General features: G+C 41.0%; 3 protein-coding genes across 5 annotated transcripts; 2 read left to right on the top strand and 1 right to left on the bottom strand.

Annotated features, from left to right (window-relative positions):
* The first annotated feature begins 2,260 nt into the window (after window positions 1-2,260).
* Window positions 2,261-11,119, top strand: LOC4350665 (aminopeptidase P1). Its single transcript, XM_015761505.3, has 17 exons — window positions 2,261-2,326; window positions 2,417-2,632; window positions 2,782-2,845; window positions 3,801-3,940; window positions 4,502-4,786; window positions 4,914-5,036; window positions 5,151-5,405; window positions 6,484-6,570; window positions 6,741-6,808; window positions 7,310-7,373; window positions 8,019-8,153; window positions 8,238-8,318; window positions 9,089-9,143; window positions 9,601-9,705; window positions 9,808-9,879; window positions 9,999-10,123; window positions 10,601-11,119. The coding sequence occupies exons 2-17, from the start codon at window positions 2,525-2,527 to the stop codon at window positions 10,769-10,771; spliced, it is 1,938 nt and encodes a 645-aa protein (XP_015616991.1). The 5' UTR covers window positions 2,261-2,326; window positions 2,417-2,524; the 3' UTR covers window positions 10,772-11,119.
* Window positions 11,120-11,690: 571 nt separating this feature from the next.
* Window positions 11,691-15,604, bottom strand: LOC9270886 (F-box protein At5g03100). Its single transcript, XM_066305547.1, has 4 exons — window positions 15,587-15,604; window positions 13,758-13,893; window positions 12,255-13,289; window positions 11,691-12,062 (listed from the first exon to the last, which is right to left on the bottom strand). The coding sequence occupies exons 2-3, from the start codon at window positions 13,860-13,862 to the stop codon at window positions 12,354-12,356; spliced, it is 1,041 nt and encodes a 346-aa protein (XP_066161644.1). The 5' UTR covers window positions 13,863-13,893; window positions 15,587-15,604; the 3' UTR covers window positions 11,691-12,062; window positions 12,255-12,353.
* Window positions 15,605-16,088: 484 nt separating this feature from the next.
* Window positions 16,089-19,749, top strand: LOC4350664 (F-box protein At5g03100). Of its 3 annotated transcripts, none has more exons than XM_015761048.3 (5): window positions 16,089-16,142; window positions 17,460-17,593; window positions 18,048-18,880; window positions 18,995-19,150; window positions 19,294-19,749. In XM_015761048.3, exons 3-5 carry the CDS (start codon window positions 18,065-18,067, stop codon window positions 19,606-19,608), a joined length of 1,287 nt encoding a protein of 428 aa, XP_015616534.1. In that variant the 5' UTR covers window positions 16,089-16,142; window positions 17,460-17,593; window positions 18,048-18,064; the 3' UTR covers window positions 19,609-19,749. The 3 variants fall into 3 exon arrangements, with proteins under 3 accessions (XP_015616534.1, XP_015616533.1, XP_066161602.1); XM_015761047.3 differs by having other exon boundaries at window positions 18,008-18,880; XM_066305505.1 differs by lacking the exon at window positions 16,089-16,142 and having other exon boundaries at window positions 17,461-17,593; window positions 18,051-18,880.
* Window positions 19,750-19,986: the final 237 nt, after the last annotated feature.

Raw genomic sequence — 19,986 nt, 5'->3', positions numbered from 1 at the left:
TCCTAATATAACGTCCTAATATAAGTATAGTTGTAGGTTTTCGTGTTCATAAGTTTCCTTTCGTCATAGTCCATTTTGTCCATCCGCATGATTTTTCGTCCGTACAAGTGCATCCTAAGGCAAATCTTAACTAATTAAACGGTTAGTAACTTTCTGATTGTCACCCAAATATTAAGGAAAAATCACCCAAATATTAAGGAAAAAGAAAGGGGTCTCGGAGCCCCGAAGAAAAGCTCCAAAAATTGAAAAAAAAAAGGAACGAAATACCTCACCGCTGATCGTCGCCGACACCGCGCGGAAAGTTCTCCGCCACCGCCCATCGTCGCCGACTCGCGCGGGTAGCCAACCGCCGCCGCCTGTCGTTGCCGACAAGCGCAGGTAGTCAACCGCTGCCGCCGGTCGTTGCCGACGCGCCGGGGAAGTCCACCGCTGAAAGCCGTCGCCGACGCCATGCGGAAGACAATGGGGAGACGGCGGGGAGGATCGTCGGGGCAAGGCCGCTTGACGGTGGTGCACTCACCCTCAGGCGAGTGCGCGCACCGACGAGGGGGCATGCGCCGGCGCCGCCGCTTTTCGCCGTCCGCTCCAGCTCCGGCGAGAGGGAGAGGAGGAGAAAACTAGGGTTTTCGCTGACGGCCGGGAGGGATGGGGTTTTGTCCCTCCGACGTCGGCACCCTAAGATCGGACGACCAGCACTGGCTGGACCGAAACCGATCCAAGTGGAGGCGCTCGCGGGGCGGTTTCCCTGGCCCAGGCCCAGGTTGCGGCCCGGGGAGGGGGGAGGGCCCGCACGTGCGCATAAGAGGCCGTGGGCCGATCGGCCAGGCCGGGAAAAGGTATGTTCTAGGTCCCTCGGCCGAAGAAAAGAAATTTAAGGCCCTGATTAGTTCCCACGCAAAAACATTTCACCCTATCACATCGAATGTTTGGACAGATGTATATAGTATTAAACATAAAAAAACTAATTACATTGATTGCGTGTAAATTGCGAGACGGATCTTTTAAGCCTAATTGCGCCATGATTTGACAATGTGGTGCTACAGTAAACATTTGCTAATGATGGATTACTTAGGCTTAATAAATTCATCTCGTAGTTTACAGGCGGAATCTGTAATTAGTTTTGTTATTAGACTACGTTTAATATTTTAAATATGTGCCTATATATCCGATGTGACACGCCAAAACTTTTCACCCCTAGGCCTAATTCTATATCTTAATCTTAACTAATTAAAAGATTCGTGACTTTCCATTCATCACTAGAAAGACGAAGACCAGAATTAAAAATAAGAAATATTGAAATAATAATAGTGCGGAGTCATGGTCACCACTATCACGGAAGGGAAGCAGACGGCCAAACGCGGCTGCTACCTACCGTGCTACGGTCGTCGATCGTGCTGCTGAGCCACCCCATAGATCTAGCCAACCCATATCTTCAGAGTCCATGTTGACTCGCACCGTGTAAAGGTGGAAATCAAACCAGTTTTATCTTTTTTTTATCTCCCTTTCTTCAGATTATTCTTGAATAATAATTTGTTATGAGCTATTATATTTCTCTATATCATTTGATACTTTTTCTAGCAACCAAAAGTACCAAATCAATGTAACACCTCACATGGCATTTGACAGAAAAACACCTCAAAAATCATGCGAATTCTAGACCATTGGATCGCTTTAAGATTCGTGCTGGCAATTCTAACCCTAACCCCTCTCCCTCCCCCTCGTCATTCCAGGCCGCCGCCGCCTTCTCTTGCGCGTGCGCTGCCTCCGCCGCCGCCCCACGCGCCGCCGCCCGGACTCGCCGGCTGGCCGGAAGGGGTCAACGGCGCCGGCGAGCCCCCCTCCACCCCTCCCCTCCCCCCGGCCGGCCTCCTCCCCTACCCCCTCTTCCTCCCTTCCCAACGGACGGCGCGAGTTCCCCCGCCCCGCCGTCTTCCCCGTCTCCGGCGGCTCCCCGCCGCCGGATCCGCCACCACTACCCGCCGCCTCCTAACCACGAACCGCCGGATCCGCCGTTTGCCCCCGCCGCCGACACCGGCCCACCGCCCTCCTCCATCCCCGCGGCTTCGGCGCCGCCGCCGGCGCCTCGCCGCCCGCCCTTGTCCACCGCCCACCGCCGGGCCGCCGCCTCCCACCGCCATCCCTCTAAGCCCGGCGATCCCCCACTCTTCCCCCTCCCCCCACCCCCTCCCACCCCCATCCCAACCCGGGACCCTAAACCCTAACTCCATTGCTTTCGTCGGGGTCGCCGGAGTTGGAGAAGGTGTCGCCGGAGCTGGAGGAGAAGAGCTAAGGTCGCCGGAGCACGAATCGCGAAGCAAATCCCAAGGTCAGTAATCTGCATGATTTTGGCCTAAAAAATCATTCGACTGATAAATAGCCATTCGATATATCATCGCTAGCTTTTCTTTCGTAACAGAAAAGCCAACCTACTTCCAAAAAAGAGAGAAAAAAAAATCCAGCGATTAGGCGGAGGAGGAAGCGAGCAGAGGTTGCGAGTGGAAGGGAACTGAGGAAGCGGAGCGCAATGGCGGCGGCGGCGAGAGACGCTCTCCTGGACGAGCTGCGCGCGCTCATGGCGGCGCACTCCCCGCCGCTCCACGCGCTCGTCGTCCCCTCCGAAGACGCCCACCAGGTCAGTTCCGCCGCCGCCCCCTCCTCCGCGGCGGACTAGATCGGTGGGGGTGCTGGATTCTGCGATCCCTCCTCCTGTTTGGTTTGTTGGTCGTGGTGATGTTGTTGATTGAGGATTTGGTGTGGTCTGTGCTGTGCTGTGCTGTGCAGAGCGAGTACGTGTCGGAGCGGGACAAGCGGCGGCAGTTCGTCTCCGGGTTCACCGGGAGCGCCGGTATGTTTGCTTCCTTCCTCAATCCATTCCGCCTCTTGTTTCCCAGCCGATGAGTCCGTTGCGAGCTCGCATGATTGTCCTAGCTCACATAAATTGCCTTAGAACAGTACTGGGTTTCACGAGATTTGGTTAGGTTATTGTTTGGGCATATGCATCGCAATGGGTACAGATGGTACAATTGGATGGGTGCGTGTGGCAGAGGTGGGCCGTTGGAATGGTCGACATGTTTATGCTATGCTTGCCAAAGTCGTGTATCGGTTTCATGTTTCAGTATGAGCTTTAGTTAGAAGTGGGTGGAATGTGGCTGCGTCGACGTAGTTATTATTAAATTACGTGATACAACATGGCATTATTACTGCAGATAGATTACTACTTGCCATATATGGTCATTAAATCAGTGTTGTATAAGTCGGATGTACAAGGTACCGACTAGTGACTAATTGAAGGTACATATGATTAGTTGGAATTATATGGATAATTTGGTATTCGCATTAATATGAACTTGTTTAATTTTTAAAATGCAAAGATTTGAGCATGTTTGATTGCTATCTAGTTTCAGATTGTTTATAAATTTATTGCTGAAATACTTATATTTGAAGTATTCTCTTATCAAATATGTAACTTAGCTTCCTGAATACCAAACATAAGTTGATTGGAAATCAACAGGAGAGATTAGTGATATACAGTGATGAGAGGACAAAGCCTATTCACTGCTGTGAAGGCTAATTGCCTAATTGTAGGTTGGTGCATATGCATAGTCGGTCGGTTACATGGCTGTACGGAGTCACTTTTACCACACTACGTTAAATAGATAAATAAATAGGCTAAGAAAAGAGAGGACTACCTCTCTAAATGATAGTTATAGAGGGAGTTGATTTCTTTTGTTTTCTCCCAATTGTGGTAATCATATTTGCATTAGTTTCTCAGATAGAACTATCTTTCTGTTGCTATACAGGTTTGGCGCTTATAACTATGAAGGAGGCGCTATTGTGGACGGATGGGCGTTACTTCTTGCAGGCAGAGCAGCAACTCAGTGATCGCTGGAAATTGATGCGAATGGGAGAAGATCCCCCGGTTGAAGTTTGGATAGCTGATGTAAGTGTTCACATATGTTCTTGACCATGTTCATGATTTTAATTTCCTGAGTCTAACATAAAAATATTGCTTCACAAACTGGTCCATGGAAATGATTTGAAAAGTGGTTTTATTCCTGTTAACTTTAGCAAATTTTATCTCCCAAATGTCATTCTTTCCATTTTATTCTAAGATAACCATATCCAGTTGTTTGGGTAATACCCCAAGTCTACTATCTTTCTTCGTGGCTGCTGTATAGATTCAAGTAACTGCATGATACTACTAGTCGGTTTGGCATATGGGAATTCCTTCCAAAATTATCAGAACTGTCAAAAATTTTGGCACATTGATTTGTTTTGATCTTACCAAATGCAAGCAGAAATTTAAAGACCAACTTGAGGTTTTTATTTTGCTAGTGAAAAAAATTATTAACTATGCCAATTCTTCAATGATTAGAGAGAATGGGTTTAGTTATTTGTTGATCCACATTGCATAGCACTACTCATGTTTAGTTTTCTATTTTATTCTGAACAATGTTGTTTCTGACTAACTTTTGTGGCTTGTTTGTTTTTGTGCAATCAGAACCTGTCAGATGAAGCTGTTGTTGGAATTAATCCATGGTGCATCTCTGTTGACACTGCCCAGAGATACGAGCATGCATTTTCAAAGAAGCACCAGACACTGTTTCAGCTTTCTTCTGACTTGATAGATGAAATATGGAAGGATCGTCCTTCGGCCGAGGCTCTACCTGTATTTGTGCAACCTGTAGAGTATGCTGGCCGTACTGTTACCGAAAAACTTAAGGAATTAAGAGAAAAATTTCTACATGAAAAGGCTAGGGGCATTATAATTGCTGCACTTGATGAGGTACTCTTACACTAATTTGTTTCTTGGTTTCTTATTCGGTACAATATATTCAGTTGCCTGTTTTGATTTCTAGAAGTTTTGTCAACTTTGCCAGTTTTAATTATTCTCTTTCTTTGTTCTTATTTAGGTTGCTTGGTTGTACAATATTAGAGGAGATGATGTGCACTACAGCCCAGTGGTCCATTCTTATTCTATTGTAACCTTGCACAGTGCTTTCTTTTATGTGGATAAGAGAAAAGTATCTGTTGAGGTCAGTAAATCCAATGAACATATTCTCTCCAATTATTCCATTATGTTGTTCATAGGATCGTAGTGATGACTTTGAAGGGCATGTAGTGAACTGTGACTTCTATTATTTGGTCAGGTCCAGAACTACATGACTGATAATGGTATCGATATCAAAGACTATAATATGGTTCAATCAGATGCAAGCTTGCTTGCATCTGGACAGCTAAAAGGTTCTGCAGTTAATGGTAGCTCGTATGGGGAAAATGATATGAATGAGAATTCAAAAGTTTGGATTGATTCAAATTCATGCTGTCTTGCACTGTACTCAAAACTGGATCAAGATCAAGTTCTGATGCTGCAATCACCTATTGCTCTTCCAAAGGCTGTGAAGGTAAATATTTTTTTCTTCTTTTTTTTTTTAAAAAAAAAAATTCATACCACACCTGCAGCTTTTCCAATAGACCAAAAGCATGTCTTTAATGTATGCTCACTCTAGTAGTGTTGAGAGGGTTTATGCATTTCAAGCAGCTTGGAACCAGCCATTTTAGATAATGCTTGGAACCAGCTAGTAAAACAACAATATGGTAATGGAAGTTCTTAGCCTGAGTTATATATATGAACTCATCAATTACAAGAGATTTTGGTTCCTGGCTAGGTCCCAATTAGGGAGTTGGGAGATGGAAATGAAAGAAAAAGATCAGTATAACTTAACATCAAGCTGCATAGGGTATGTTTGGTACATGTACTATCTGGCTCCACCAGCCTTTAGCAATAATTTGCTCACAGAATGATTTGGTGAGAGATTGCGCCCCTCAGCCTATACTGTGGTAGGTCCTTTGGAGGAAATGAAAAAAAAAGTACTCTTTTGCAGCCAAAATTTGTATTACAAATCAAGATATAGCCATATATATATTGGGGATACCCAATTTTTTTGGTAGGCAAACACATGCATAACTGCTCTAGTTCAACTGGTATCAGTTTAATGGAATATTGCAGTAGTTAAATTGAAGTTGTGTGCCAAGAGAAACAAAGATCCTGTCACATTTTACAAGTTTCACAGTATAAACAAACATCTTCATATGAAGGAAGTGTTTCACGTTAGGCCAGTTTAGAAGTGCATCATCTTTACACCAGAAGAATGGAAATATAACATTTTACACCAGAAGTGTATTTTGTTCAAGTATTCAGAAGAATGGAAATATAACATTTTACACCAGAAGTGTATTTTGTTCAAGTATTCCTTTTGTTTCATGCTATTTATTTTAGTTTTTTTATCTATGTAAAATTGGCTTTGATATTAAAAGTTTTACCATTTTTTAATCTATGCATGACTATATTTTGTGTTTCTTCTAATGATCGATAAAATCCTGTAGAGCTGGATGGTTTGAAATATGCTATATGCCATTGCAAGTTTCATCATTTATTAATCCGTATACCTATGTTTTAAATTTCTTGTAATGATGGTACAGAATCCCGTGGAGCTGGATGGTTTGAGGAAGGCACATATTCGAGATGGTGCTGCTGTTGTGCAATACCTGGCTTGGCTTGACAATCAGGTCAGTGTAAATTTGTTTCTCATGTGGCTATTAGCTGGACTTTAAGCAAGTATTGTTCCTATGCTATTGTTTGTGGATATGGCAGTTTGATTTGCACCTGCAATTTTATTTAATTGTGCTGTAGTCCTAATTATTTTCTACTTGCTCTGATGATCTTGTTTTAATGACAGATGCAAGAGAACTATGGAGCTTCTGGTTACTTTAGTGAGGCCAAGGGATCACAGAAAAAGCAGCATATGTGAGTATGCTCTGAGATTGTCCGTATGGTTCTTTTGGCAACATACTCCCTCTATCCACAAATATATCATTTGACTTTTTTTCCGGTCAAACTTTTGAAACTTTGACCATCAATAAATTTTAAAATACTAAGTTTGAAAACATAAAAATGGCATGCATAGATATTGCCTTGAAATGTGTTTTTCATATTATCATAAACTTATTAGATTTTTATGAACTTGTCATAAATAGAGAAATCATGTTCAAAGGCACACTCCGTAGACAAAAGAGTCAGACGACATATATTTATGATTGTAGGGAGTATGGTTCACTTCTGCATCTCAGCACCTCATGCTTACGCTAAACACACTTCTGCATCTTCTGCATTAGCCTGATTTTTGTAAAGAATATTACCATTTCCGTACACATCATTTGGTCTATGCATTATACGGAGTAGCAATCAATTATTATTTATGAACAATGGTGTGCATTTGGTTGTTAATATTTTTGTTCACTCCTGTAGGGAAGTAAAACTTACTGAGGTTTCTGTGAGTGATAAACTTGAAGGTTTCCGTGCATCTAAAGAGGTATGCTGCTAACCGTCACTCTTTTTTCAAGCTCAAATGTACTATGTTACTATAGAAATCATTTATAACTGCCATAATAAACATAGAGTTACTGTCATTACCACTTTTAGAGTCAAAATCCAGTAAGCATGTTAAAATAAACAAGTTCCTCATAATTACCTATAACTTTGTTGTAGCGACCACTAATATCCATTGCACCTTTAGAACTAATATAACTAATGCCCATCTGTATCCGTTAGAGCTACTATACCATGAAAGAAAAAAAAATATTAACTAAATATTTCTTGTGCAATTTTTGAGAAGAAGTTTTTACTGTTCTTTGGAGTGTATCGTTAAGCATGATTTTTTTTTAATAAAAGATTACTCTCTGGATGACATTATACTTTGATGTAGGTAAACACACAGTACTGCGTTCACTCTGAGCTCTTAATTCAGGACATTGAGGGTCTTCAATAGTTCCCTCTTTCTCTGCTTACTGTGTGTTTATGTCAAAGTAATAACAATAGGACTTGTTTTCGTGGAATATCTTTTCTTAGGTTTTTGCTAGATATATATAGAAACTAGAAAACCTTTGCTTGAGGGCATTTTTGCAGTTCATGGTCTCTTGTTGTACTGCATCTTTTGACTATGGTAATATTTCTGCAGCACTTCAAAGGTCTGAGTTTCCCTACGATTTCATCCGTGGGACCAAATGCAGCAGTGATTCACTATTCACCTGAAGCAAGTTCATGTGCTGAACTTGATGCTGATAAAATATATCTCTGTGACTCTGGGGCTCAGGTTGAGTACATTTCAGTCCAAACTAAAATTTTGTGATAAAAGATTTACTAGGGCCTAATTCTTTCTATGGTGGTATGCTTGCAGTATCTTGATGGTACTACAGACATTACAAGAACTGTACATTTTGGGAAACCCTCTGAGCATGAGAAGTCATGCTACACAGCTGTAAGTTTTATTTCACCACTTGCTAAAATTTTCTTTTATTTAGAACGAATGACATGTCACAGTGTTACATACTAAGTTCTATTTGGGATTAAGAACCATAATTGTGTTGACATCCTAGAAGGCTAGAAGTTACTGAATAAATCATTTGTTGAAGCATCACTTTGATGTTTTTCTTTCACATATTTGATTTGCTTGAATTTGCATTGTGTTTTCTAAGTTCTAGGGTGCTACACTTTGCTAGCATAATATGAGTGTCCAATAATCAATTGACCAGAACTGAAACTTTACCAGTGTAACTGCACCTTGCTAGCATATTATGAGTGTCCAATAATCAGTTAACCTGAGCTGGAACCTTACCGGCGTAACCTTGCTTCATTGCTACCTTGACCAATGGGACATGTGTTTTACTAGCTACATAACTGTCAACTCATCTATATTTAATCGTAGTATTATTTATCATGAATTGAAAAACTTAGTGACTGACATGCAACATATTGAAAGTTTGTTTCCTGACACTTTGAAATGCTATTGGTTTCCTCATTTGTCCCTACTTAGTGGAACTGCAAATTCCGTTGTTGAATATTATGCCAAAGGTGGCTGGTCGAGTTTTTCTTTACAGGCTTGTTACTTGATTTCCTTTGTAGAAATAAACAGCATCTTAAATGCTTGAATCTAATAGTTTGTAGCTAAATATGGTCCATGTAATTTTGACTTTTTTTTCTACTATTTGATCTATTTCTAATGCAAGTGATATTGAACATTGGAAATAGGTTTTGAAAGGCCATATTGCACTAGACAGTGCTGTATTTCCCAATGGAACGACAGGTGAGTGTTTTGAGCTTTCATACTTCTATCTATATGAACTCAGGAGATTTAATATTGATCATGTGTTACCCTAATGATAAAATGGATGCCAGATTTACCACGGGGATTTAACATCACCTAATAGTGTACGAGTTACAATCATTTGTTCTTTATTTGAGCGCATTAACATATAAACATGCGATATCATGTTTTCTTAAAGCCTCAGTCTCAAAGATAATGTCCAATCTTTAACATTTGGAAACTGTAAGAAGGTTCCACTAGTCACTAATGTTATTTAATGTGATAGACAACCTCTCTAAATTTGAAAAAAAGATCAGAAACTTGCAAGATTTATACTACCATGTTCTGAGTTCTGACACGTTCATTGTGTTATACTTAGTTTGCAAGTTAGATTTCAACAAAAGACATGACAATTTATTATGGATTGTGATGGTATACGCTATGTAAACCTTTACAGGGCATGCTCTTGATATTCTCGCACGAACACCACTTTGGAGAAGCGGTCTGGACTATCGGCATGGCACAGGCCATGGAATTGGGTCTTATTTGAATGTTCATGAAGGTCAGATAGTTACTGGTTCATCCTCTTCTATGACAGTAAATTATCTGATTGTAGTTCTACCTTTGAAATGTTTAATCCATATTGTTTGTGCTCTTAATCTAGGTCCTCATCTAATTAGCTTCAGACCTTCTGCTAGAAATATACCACTACAAGCATCGATGACTGTAACAGACGGTCAGTATTTCCTAACCGAACCACTGTTTGTTATAGTAGGACGAGTTGGTACTTCAATGGTAGTCCGTCTTGCTGCAATGATCGATGTAAAGTTCAAATTGCACAATCTTTTCTTGCAGAACCTGGTTACTATGAAGATGGAAGCTTTGGTATAAGATTGGAGAATGTTCTGATAGTTAAAGAGGCTAATACTAAATATAATTTCGGAGATAAGGGTTATTTGGCATTTGAACATATAACATGGGTAAGTATTGTTTCTTCAATCTCCATTTTATTAAATTGTTAACTCTCTTTGGTAACTGTAGTGTTTCTCCAAGTTTCAGTATTTCGTAAATACAGTCTTCATCAATTTGACAAGATATTCTGGTTGATAACGTATTGTGTTTTTGTTAGTAACTTGTTGCTTTGTTTACACCTTTATGAACATTTTTAGGTCAGCCTTGTTACCAGTTCGACTGGATCTCCACGTACAAAATGATGCTCACCAGTTCACTACTCCCTCCGGCCCTAAATATAAGGGATTTTGGTTGGATGTGACACATCCTAGTATAACGAATCTGGACTAGAAGCCTGTCCATATTCATTGTACTAGGATATGTCACATCCAACCAAAATCTCTTATATTTAGGGACATAGGGAGTAGTTCATTAACATGTAATGCTTGTTGTGCACCCGCATCATTTGTTTGCTCATGTATTGACCGGTTTCTCGTGTTATGCAGGCTCCATACCAGACAAAACTGATAGACACCACTTTGCTGACCCCGGCCGAGATTGAATGGGTAAACGCATATCACGCAGATTGCCGAAAAATTCTGCAACCATACCTGAACGAGCAGGAGAAGGAATGGCTGAGGAAAGCTACTGAGCCTATCGCTGTGAGCTGCTGTTAAACCATCAACTAGCTGGTTGGCTCTACATGGACACATGGCACAGGGTCTCGACCGGCCATTCGTGCTAGATGTGCAGAACGACAAACGATTTGTGGCGTGCCATGCGTAGATAAATGGTTATCCCGCAATTCAATTGCTTGCAATAAGTGTGAACAGCAGAATAAACATCGCAATTGATTCTTTGGCTTGTCATGCTGCTGAGGTTCATGTGAGGGACTTAGAAATAAAGCTAGGACTGGAAAGCTTCCCTCCCATGAATCTGCAGGTTTCATGTGTACAGTTATATTGTTGGGTATCGAGTGCCTAATATGATTTGCAATGAAAAATAAAGGGTTTGAAACCGTCGTCCTTGATAGTTCTCCAGAGATTTGATTGTTTCCTATACCAAGAACATCTTGTTGAATAATTTCAGTCTATCCGCACTTGTGCATAGGTGAAAAAAAATGCTTAAGGATCAAAATTTCAGCTTAAACAAAACGGATGAAGCATGAACATCATCAAGTGTTCATTTTTCCCTTCTATAATTAGTCGACCGAAAATATTGTGGGCGACATTATTAGACAATCGAAAATAATCCATAATCCGTGTTCCATCATTCGTCTCCAGTAAAGCTAAGAAAAGGAAAATAAAAGCTTTTTTTTTCCATCATACAATCACCTTGCTCGAAATATATACACAAAATCAACCTATCACCAAACCACCAAATCTGTTAACATAACATCCACCTCCACTTGCTACAACCATCAAAATGCAGCAGAGATTTCATGCCAAATAACATGAAGAGAGATTTGAGACTAATAACAGAAACGATAAATAAATAAACAAACAAATAAAAACTACATATGATTTTCCTTGTGAGTTCCTACTACAGAATAGATTTCATGCCAAATAACACAAACAGAGATCTGAGACTAATAACAAAAGATAAATAAACAAATAAAAATTATATATGATTTTCCTTGTGAGTTTCTGCTACAGAATAGTAATCACAGTGCCAGGGAACTGGGCTTTGTTAATACAGTGTAGCCATGGTCCTTCCCATGCCTGCGTAGGCCTGGTTTCTGAAATCGTGGTCAACCTTGCGCGTCGGATCGATGATCAGACGGTCGAGAGCGACCGTGCTCCGGAGTATCCGGTGCGCCAGCTCTAGCTGGCCACGGATGCCGTAGAACCCGGTCATGTAGACGGTCCTGAGCCGCTCGTGGAGACGAGCCGCCGGCGTTGTCGCCGCCGCATCCAGATCGGAGGTGTAGAATGGCGTATTCGCACAGTACATCTGCATGCATTCAAACTAGTGTGAAAATTACGCGGAAATCATAGGTGGTGTTTGTTTCTAAGAAACCAAGGAGATTGTAAAACAATATATTATCACAAATCGACAATCCATATTGTTTCTACTGAACCAGTAAAGATCATCATAAAAGTTGTCAACTGTTCGATCCCTTCGTACCATGATATAGTAATCTAGTATGGGACAAGACACATGCCAGTGCTATGAATCTGGATATAGTCTCCTAACTAGATTTGTAATACTAATATTGGTTCTTATAATTTGAAGGTAGTATTTGTACCATGAAATTAATTAAGATGTGCAGCACAAACGTACCTCAGTTCTGATCGCCATGCTTAGAGTGAGACGGTCACAAACATGAGGAAGAGCAAACGGAAGCTTGGTGCAGGCGTAGTCGAAGCCATCCGACGGCAGCAACAGCCCAACCGACGCCATCGACATGTTGACGCAATCACCAAGCACCAAAGGCACCTGGTGGTTAGCAAACTCAAACTCAGTCAGATTCGGAGCCTGCAGCTCCAGCTTCTGCAGCCTGCAGTGCAGCACACGCAGATGCCGCAGACGCTGCAGTGGCTGCTGGTGTTGGATGACCAGATCACGGTGTTGCAGGGAGCAGAAGGTGAGGCTTAACCACTCGAGAACATCGCACTCCAGGAGCAAGCTCTGAAGATCACCAGCAATGGACACCTTGTGCAGGGTAAGCTTCTTCAGGATTGTCAAGCGATTGGTATTACCAGCAGGAGACAGCTGATGAAGCAGATTCAGGGAGACAAAGCCTAGGCAGAGAGACTTGACGCAAGAATTACTACCACCAACACTGAAAAGATGAAGAGGGAAGCTGTACATTTGGTCTTTGTCACCGAACTTCTCGAGTTCTGGGCACAGATCAAGAACAATTCGCCTTGCTCTTGATGATGCTGACAAGCTGACCCATCTGTCGATGTGATCTGCGTCGCTTTGGAGGAGGGGAAATTTCACTATGAACTTGTTGAGCGTAGCTGATGGTGATGATAGCTGCCGCACGATACTGTTGGCACGCCTGATAAATGTTGTTTTATTCGATGTTGGGTGGTCTCCTGCAGCATTGCTGCTGCTGCCAAGCATCATATCTCCGGTCAAGACCAGCTTTGGGTAGCATCTCCAAAGCCGTTTCCACTTCCTGGACACAACGCTTGTACGTGCAGCTTCTTTGAATGACAATTGTGATAGTATGACACGCAAAACATCCTGCAGAAACATGACACAAATTAAATAAGCTAGAGTTTTGTCTTTCTAAAGGAAAATAACTCATTTCTTGACCAACATGCTTTAAGCCTTTAGAGATAGCAGTTTAGCACAATATGGGACTGTTTGGCACAGTACTAGCTCCAACTCCACTTCTCTTTGAGCTGGAGCCCAACCAAACAATTTCAGTTCCACCTAAAATGAGAACTGACGTGGGTGTAGAGTGTAGCGCTCTCACAAAATGAACTAGAGATATGGAACTGGGTTTAGGCTGCTCCACAACTCCACTCCCGATCTAACTCCCGGAGCTAAATTTAGAAGTTAAAGCTCTACAAAACAAATCATATATTTCTTGCAATTACATTAAAAGATATGTACATGCACGAGGCTAGCGATAAATCAATGAGTATGCAGTATATAGTCCCACTGTAATTAGCTTACTGTAACTCTGTAAGTCATGGCTTTACTTACAGGAGGTAGCCGGTGAAGTCGAAAAGCCTGGGATATCCTCTTCTTCATATTGATCCTGGCACAGCCTTCACTCTTTGTCCCCTTACCATGAACCACGGCTCTCATTTTTTTTCCACTGAAATAAAAATCAGAACATCTGCATTACAGGTATATAGAATTAAAAAATGGATTTGTAAATTGTAACCCTGAAAATGATGAGTATTGAAACATAACACCAAAGTGTACTGGTTCACAATAATACCATTGGAAGATTGCTCGAAGCCAGCCAACATAAATAAAATAAAGGATAGTGTATGAACCGAGGCACTTTGGTTCATATTGTTTGACTTAGCTACTTCCTTGATTTCCTTTAGCACGTTTTTCAAACCGCTAAACGGTGTATTTCGTACAAAAGCTTTCTATATAGAAGTTGATTTAAAAAATCAAATAAATCTATCCTGCAAATTTTTAATAAGTAATGTTCAATCAATCATATGTTAATCATGTTGTCACATTCCTCGTTCTCGATCAGGATAACTTGCCAAAGAATTAAAAGGGTTCGAGGAAGGTGGAGGAAATAAGGCAGAGGAGAAGGGGATTGGGATTCCAGAGCCGCAGTTCAGGTTAGCCAATACAGATTCTATACCCCTCCTCCACACATACATACATCCTCCCACATTTTTTTTTCGTTTTCAATTTTTTTTTTTTAATATTTACAGAAATATTATACCGGTCAAAATATTTATAGAAATAGACCCTGCAGCCCTCGTAGAGGGCGGCAGGGTGACAAAGGCCGATGAGCGGGCATGCGAATTTTGCATATGGCGAAAATTGCATTTCACCTCCTTACCGCCCTTGCGGCAGGGTCTATTTTTATAAATATTTTCGCCGGTATAATATTTATGTAAATATTAAAACAAAAAATTTAAAAATGAAAAAAAAAAATCATTGTATAGCATGTTGGGTCGTCAATTCCTTTTGGGCCTTGAGTCATTGGTGTTGCTTGGTCCTATACTTGGTGCCAGCCTAGCAATGAAGGCCGTGACACACTTTTATGTGTAGCTTAATCATCCCTTTTTTAAAACACACTTTATAACAGTTACTAAACTTAAAATTTTTCGATGCTACAGAACTAGTTGTACAAGAATATTACAGGCAAACATACAATCCTACAAGCAAAATATTTGGTCTTTCTCATAATTAAAGATCATTTTCGACTTCAAAGTGCTCCCATTGCAATTGCAATGCTTATCACATCATCAGAGAACACATACAAACTAAACAAATTGTAGCTTATTCCAGCTGGCCCCGAAATAGAATCCCTAGCATCAACACTTCCATAATTCTTGATGTTTTGGATAAGGTTGAAGTCAAGATTTTGTAACTTTGATTATTAACAATTTTAGAAATATTTAGTTTAAAGGAACTAGAATAACATTTTTAATCCTTGACGTTTTGGATAAGGTTGAAGTCAAGATTTTGTAACTTTGATTATTAACAATTTTAGAAATATTTAGTTTAAAGGAACTAGAATAACATTTGTAGATTTATCTTTCAAAAGTAATATAAGAAAAATAAACATGCATTTACTTATTGTATATATTATAATAGAAAAATAAAGTCAAATATATATTTTGCAGACCGTGTCATTATCCAAAACGGTAAAGAATTATGAAACCGGAGGAGAAAAAACCAATAATCCCCACAACTACGAGGTACCAGCCGGAATGGCCTGTAGTCTAATTGGGAGAAAGAGAAAACGATCTGGATTTCGATTATCCACGCACACAGAAACCAAATCGAGATGAGAGCGGAGCGAAGACAGATTACTAGATTAGGGGTTTCCTTACCCAAGGAGTTGTCGAGCTCGAATTATTCGCTGGTGATGGAGACGACGATGATGTGAGCTGAGTGATTTTTTTCCTTTTCAAGGTAGGAGGCCCAACAGGAGGATTTTGGGGGGGGGGGGGGGGATAGGAAGATCTTTTCGGAGTTTTGTGTAAAAAAGCGATGTAATATATACTACTTTTTTTATTATTTTTGAAACGAAAACGATTTGTTAATACTAGCCCTATATATAAACAGAAAAGCCAAATTCTTGACGCAGTTTTCCACAGGGTACGTATATACGGGAGTTATTAATAATCTGTAAAACTGCATGCGAAACCGATCAGACTCGAATCCGTTTCCAGCCAGGGCTGGGCTGGGCCCGAATCAAACAGCCCTGTGTCCACCTAGGCCCATATAAATAAACAGGGGAAAAAAATTCCACTATTCGCCGAGCAGTTTTGAACCGGAGAAAGAATCGGAGGTGAGCCGGGAGAGAGAAGTACGTAGGTAGGGACCCTAGGGCGGCGAGGCAAACGGCCGGCGACCAACGGCTAGCTCTTACAAACTGGCGCCTAGGTTAGCTTCCTTCCTAACACTGCCCCCTTCAGGCCTGGATCGGTTTAGAGGGGATTGAAGAAAATTGGAAGGGATTAAGAGAGAATAATTTTACACCGCGATAGGTGTGGAATAAATCTTTTCTAATCCCTCCCTCAGACTATGTTCGGTTAATCCCCAAGAGGAAAGAATTGGAAGGGATTTATTCCACTTCTACTTTGGTGTGGAATTATTCTCCCTCAAACCCATCTAATCCCCTTCAACCCTCTCCAAACCGAACAAGATCTCACGGGAATTAACCGAACAAGGCCTCAATAAGAAAAAAGGACAAGATGCCACTCTATTCATTGGGTTTCCTTCAATTCCATCTCTTTTTTTTTGTGTATGTTTCGGTGGGAATTTGAGGGTTGTGTTTTCCTTTCGGGCAAATTTCAGTGTCATATATATTCACTGACCCTCTTTTGTGAACGTACGCACACAGTCAACAGTGTTTCAATGTCAAATTGCCTAAATTAATTTCCCAGCAAAAAGAAAAAAAATGCCTAAATTTCGAGAGAACCATGTTTGACTCAACATAATTAGTGCGACAAACCGCAACTTCTAATGGATTCCAAGTTGGTTGACCCCGAGTTTTTCTTTTTTTAATAATGGAATTCATCCGGGCCTTTGCTTCAAACAAAGCCAATTATTATAGAGATTGTACAATGAATGACTACAAATAAATTAGTAGTAAATTACAGCTGGATTGACCCTGAGCATGCCATACTGGAATTTGATGAGGTGCGTTAGTTTTTGATGAGGCATGAATGCATGATTTTGATAAGCTATATAGTGGTCAGCGAGTCCTATTGCGTAGCTGTTCATCAAATATATCCATTTGGATATGTATACCCATTTTACACATGGGTGGATATGGATACCGGCTATGTGAGTTTTGACTACATATGAATTAGAATAATTCTATTGTTGATTCAAATTGGACATCTTCAATCCATATCCAAATATCCTTGCAATATGACCAATTGATTTTGGAAAATCATGTTTTGCATTCCATGCAAAGTTGCAAACGCTTCCCAATTTCTTTTTGTTGTGTTATCGTGTTGTTTCGTCACTAGTCCTTCCAAACTGTAGGTGGTTTTGTTCTCTGTGTTAATATCAGTATCAGATTCAAGGACTAATTGGACAGGCAGGGTTTATAGTGTTGTGCAGTTGAACAATGCTGAACCGGCGAAAACATTTCGATACCTTTGAATTATATACTTGTTATACTTTCCTCATATATCATTCACTTATTTTGCTGTGTTTTCTTTTCTTACATACTCTATCTCTGAGATTCAGATTACTAGTTTTGTTGGATGACAAAAACAAGCCACATGGTTTATGGTAAAGTATCAAACAGTAAAGGATGTGTCAGATCTGGTCTCAATAAGAGGGCAAGATATGGTAGTTTTCGGCTTCACCGCCTACCTCCTGTAAGTAAAACCATGATTTTCCATGTACTTCTTACTTAACTAGCAAAATACCTGCATTGCAACGGATTTGACAAAGCATATAGCAGTAAATTCTAAACATAATATATATATATATATATATATATATATATATATATATATATATATATATATATATATATATTTCTCATGGAAAAAATATAACTTGCAAGCAAACTTCAATCATGGAGCCAAGCTACATGCACAAAATATCTATGTATCTGCCCTTAAAAGATCCCAGTAGTACCCCATCAGTTCTAGAGATGGTGGTGAGAGGCTCTTTGTTATAGTAGAGATTGTTACATGGGAATGCAGAAAATAACTTGGTAAAGGGACTCCAAAGAAAAGGTTAATTTGCTGAGCTATTTCCCTTGTTCTGATCTGCTGCTTCTGCAGGATATTATCTGCGACATATTTTCACGATTACATTTCAAAGAAGCTGCAAGGACGAGCATGGTGTCTAGGAGCTGGAGAAGGCTTTGGAGATGCTACCCAAATCTTGTCTTCACCAGACAAACAATGCTCCATGGCAGCATAACAGCTGACGACCGCCTGGCTGCTACCTTCATCTCTCGTGTAAACAGCATCTTGTGGCAGTTCAGGTCATCCTCTCTGGAGAATTTCATAGTGAAATTCCCTCTCCTTGGGAGAGATGATGCACATCACATTGACGGATGGGTTAGCTTCTCTGCTGCTTCAAGAGCTGGGCAGATTGTTCTTGATCTCTGTCCAGAAGATCAAGAGGACACTGACATGATGAATGGCATGTACAGTTTCCCCCTGCATATCTTCTTCTCTGGTGACAACTGCGTCAGGTCTCTCTCCCTAGGGTTCGTCTCCCTGACAATACCTCCTGATCTCAATCTCAGTGGCTTCACAAACCTGAAGAAGCTTGGATTGCACATGGTGTCCATCAGGGGAGATCTGCAGTGCCTGCTCTCCCACTGCAATGTTTTGGAGTGGTTAAGCCTGACACAGTGTTCATTGCAACATCGGAGCATCTGCCAGAAGTTGTGCCGGTTGCGGTATCTGTGCGTGCGCAAGTGTAGGCTGCAGAAGCTGCATCTGCAAGCACCGAATCTGACAGAATTCGAGCTCACCAACTATCCGATACCGATTGTGCTTGCCGAATGCCTGAACTTGTCGGTGGCGACGATCGAGCTGGTGTCATTCTCGGATTGTTTGAGCTATGTCTCCACTGAGCTTCCAGCTGGTGGTCTTCATCGCGTGCAGGATCGTCTCTCCATCAACATGACAGTCAGAACTGAGGTGAGTACTGTTCAAGAGCTCAGCAAAATCAAGTATATTTCGCTCTAATATAATGTTCATGGTATATGCAACTTCACATCTCGCCTTTCTGACCATGACTGTATCGCCATTTAGTCGCGAGGATTTGCAGAAAGCAATGGCAGGTTCAACAATCTGAAGCATCTGATCTTGAACATCGATGTCCAGGGAAGTTCGGACAATATCAGCGGAATCCTTCGCCTGGCTTCGCTACTGGAGATGGCACCATGTCTGGAAGAGCTGGAACTCAATGTAAGACCAATTGCTAAAACATCACAATTAAGCTTCTGAACATTCCAAATTGAACCATATTTCTGTAAATAAAAAGGTTATCCAATCTCCAAGATTTTCACTAACTTGCAGTGAATTATTTATTTGTTCTTCCATATATGCAGATGTACTGTCCTAGTGCACCGATCTACACAAAGCGTGGTCAGTTAGATAAATTAAGTTCAGTGTGTGTGCACAAGCATCTCAGGACTGTACGCATGACAGGATTCGATAGTACACGTGGACAGCTTGAACTGGCGTTCCAAATTCTTAGGAGTGCACCCAATCTTGACCGTCTGATCGTTGATCCGATGGTCAGGGTTGCATGGAGCCTGCGCCTTGATTGGTCGGAGCAAGCTGATCTGATGCTCGTTCGAAGGATGATGGCCGAGAACCGCCTTCTCAGAAGCGAGTACCGTCACATGATTACCCTTCTATGAAAAAGGCACTTTTTTTGTAGTTTCAAATTTTGTTGCATATATAAATATCAATATCCAGCGACTTTTTTCTTTTTGGTATATATTTTCTCGCCAGTGAATTGGGAGAGGCCGTGTTATATTTATGAAAATTCTTTGTTGCCAGAGCTAGCTTGTTATTTTATTAGCCACATAGTAAGTTTTTGCGTCGATTTTAAGCATAATAATTCACATGAGGATTTGAGATTTTTTTTAACTAAGCAGCATCATGTAGTTGGAAAGACAGCACAGTATACGGCTTTCTACCTAGCTGGGCTGGGCCAAAGTCCTGTTTGGCCCTGTACTGTTTGAGTGGCATATGGAGAATTTTCTCCAGCACATCCCATCACTAATTTACCCTTA

This window comes from Oryza sativa, chromosome 11 (genome assembly GCF_034140825.1).
Source record: "Oryza sativa Japonica Group chromosome 11, ASM3414082v1".
Classification (NCBI taxonomy): domain Eukaryota; kingdom Viridiplantae; phylum Streptophyta; class Magnoliopsida; order Poales; family Poaceae; genus Oryza; species Oryza sativa.
Note: the sequence above shows the minus strand (reverse complement) of the source record. Positions and strands in the feature narration are given on the sequence as shown.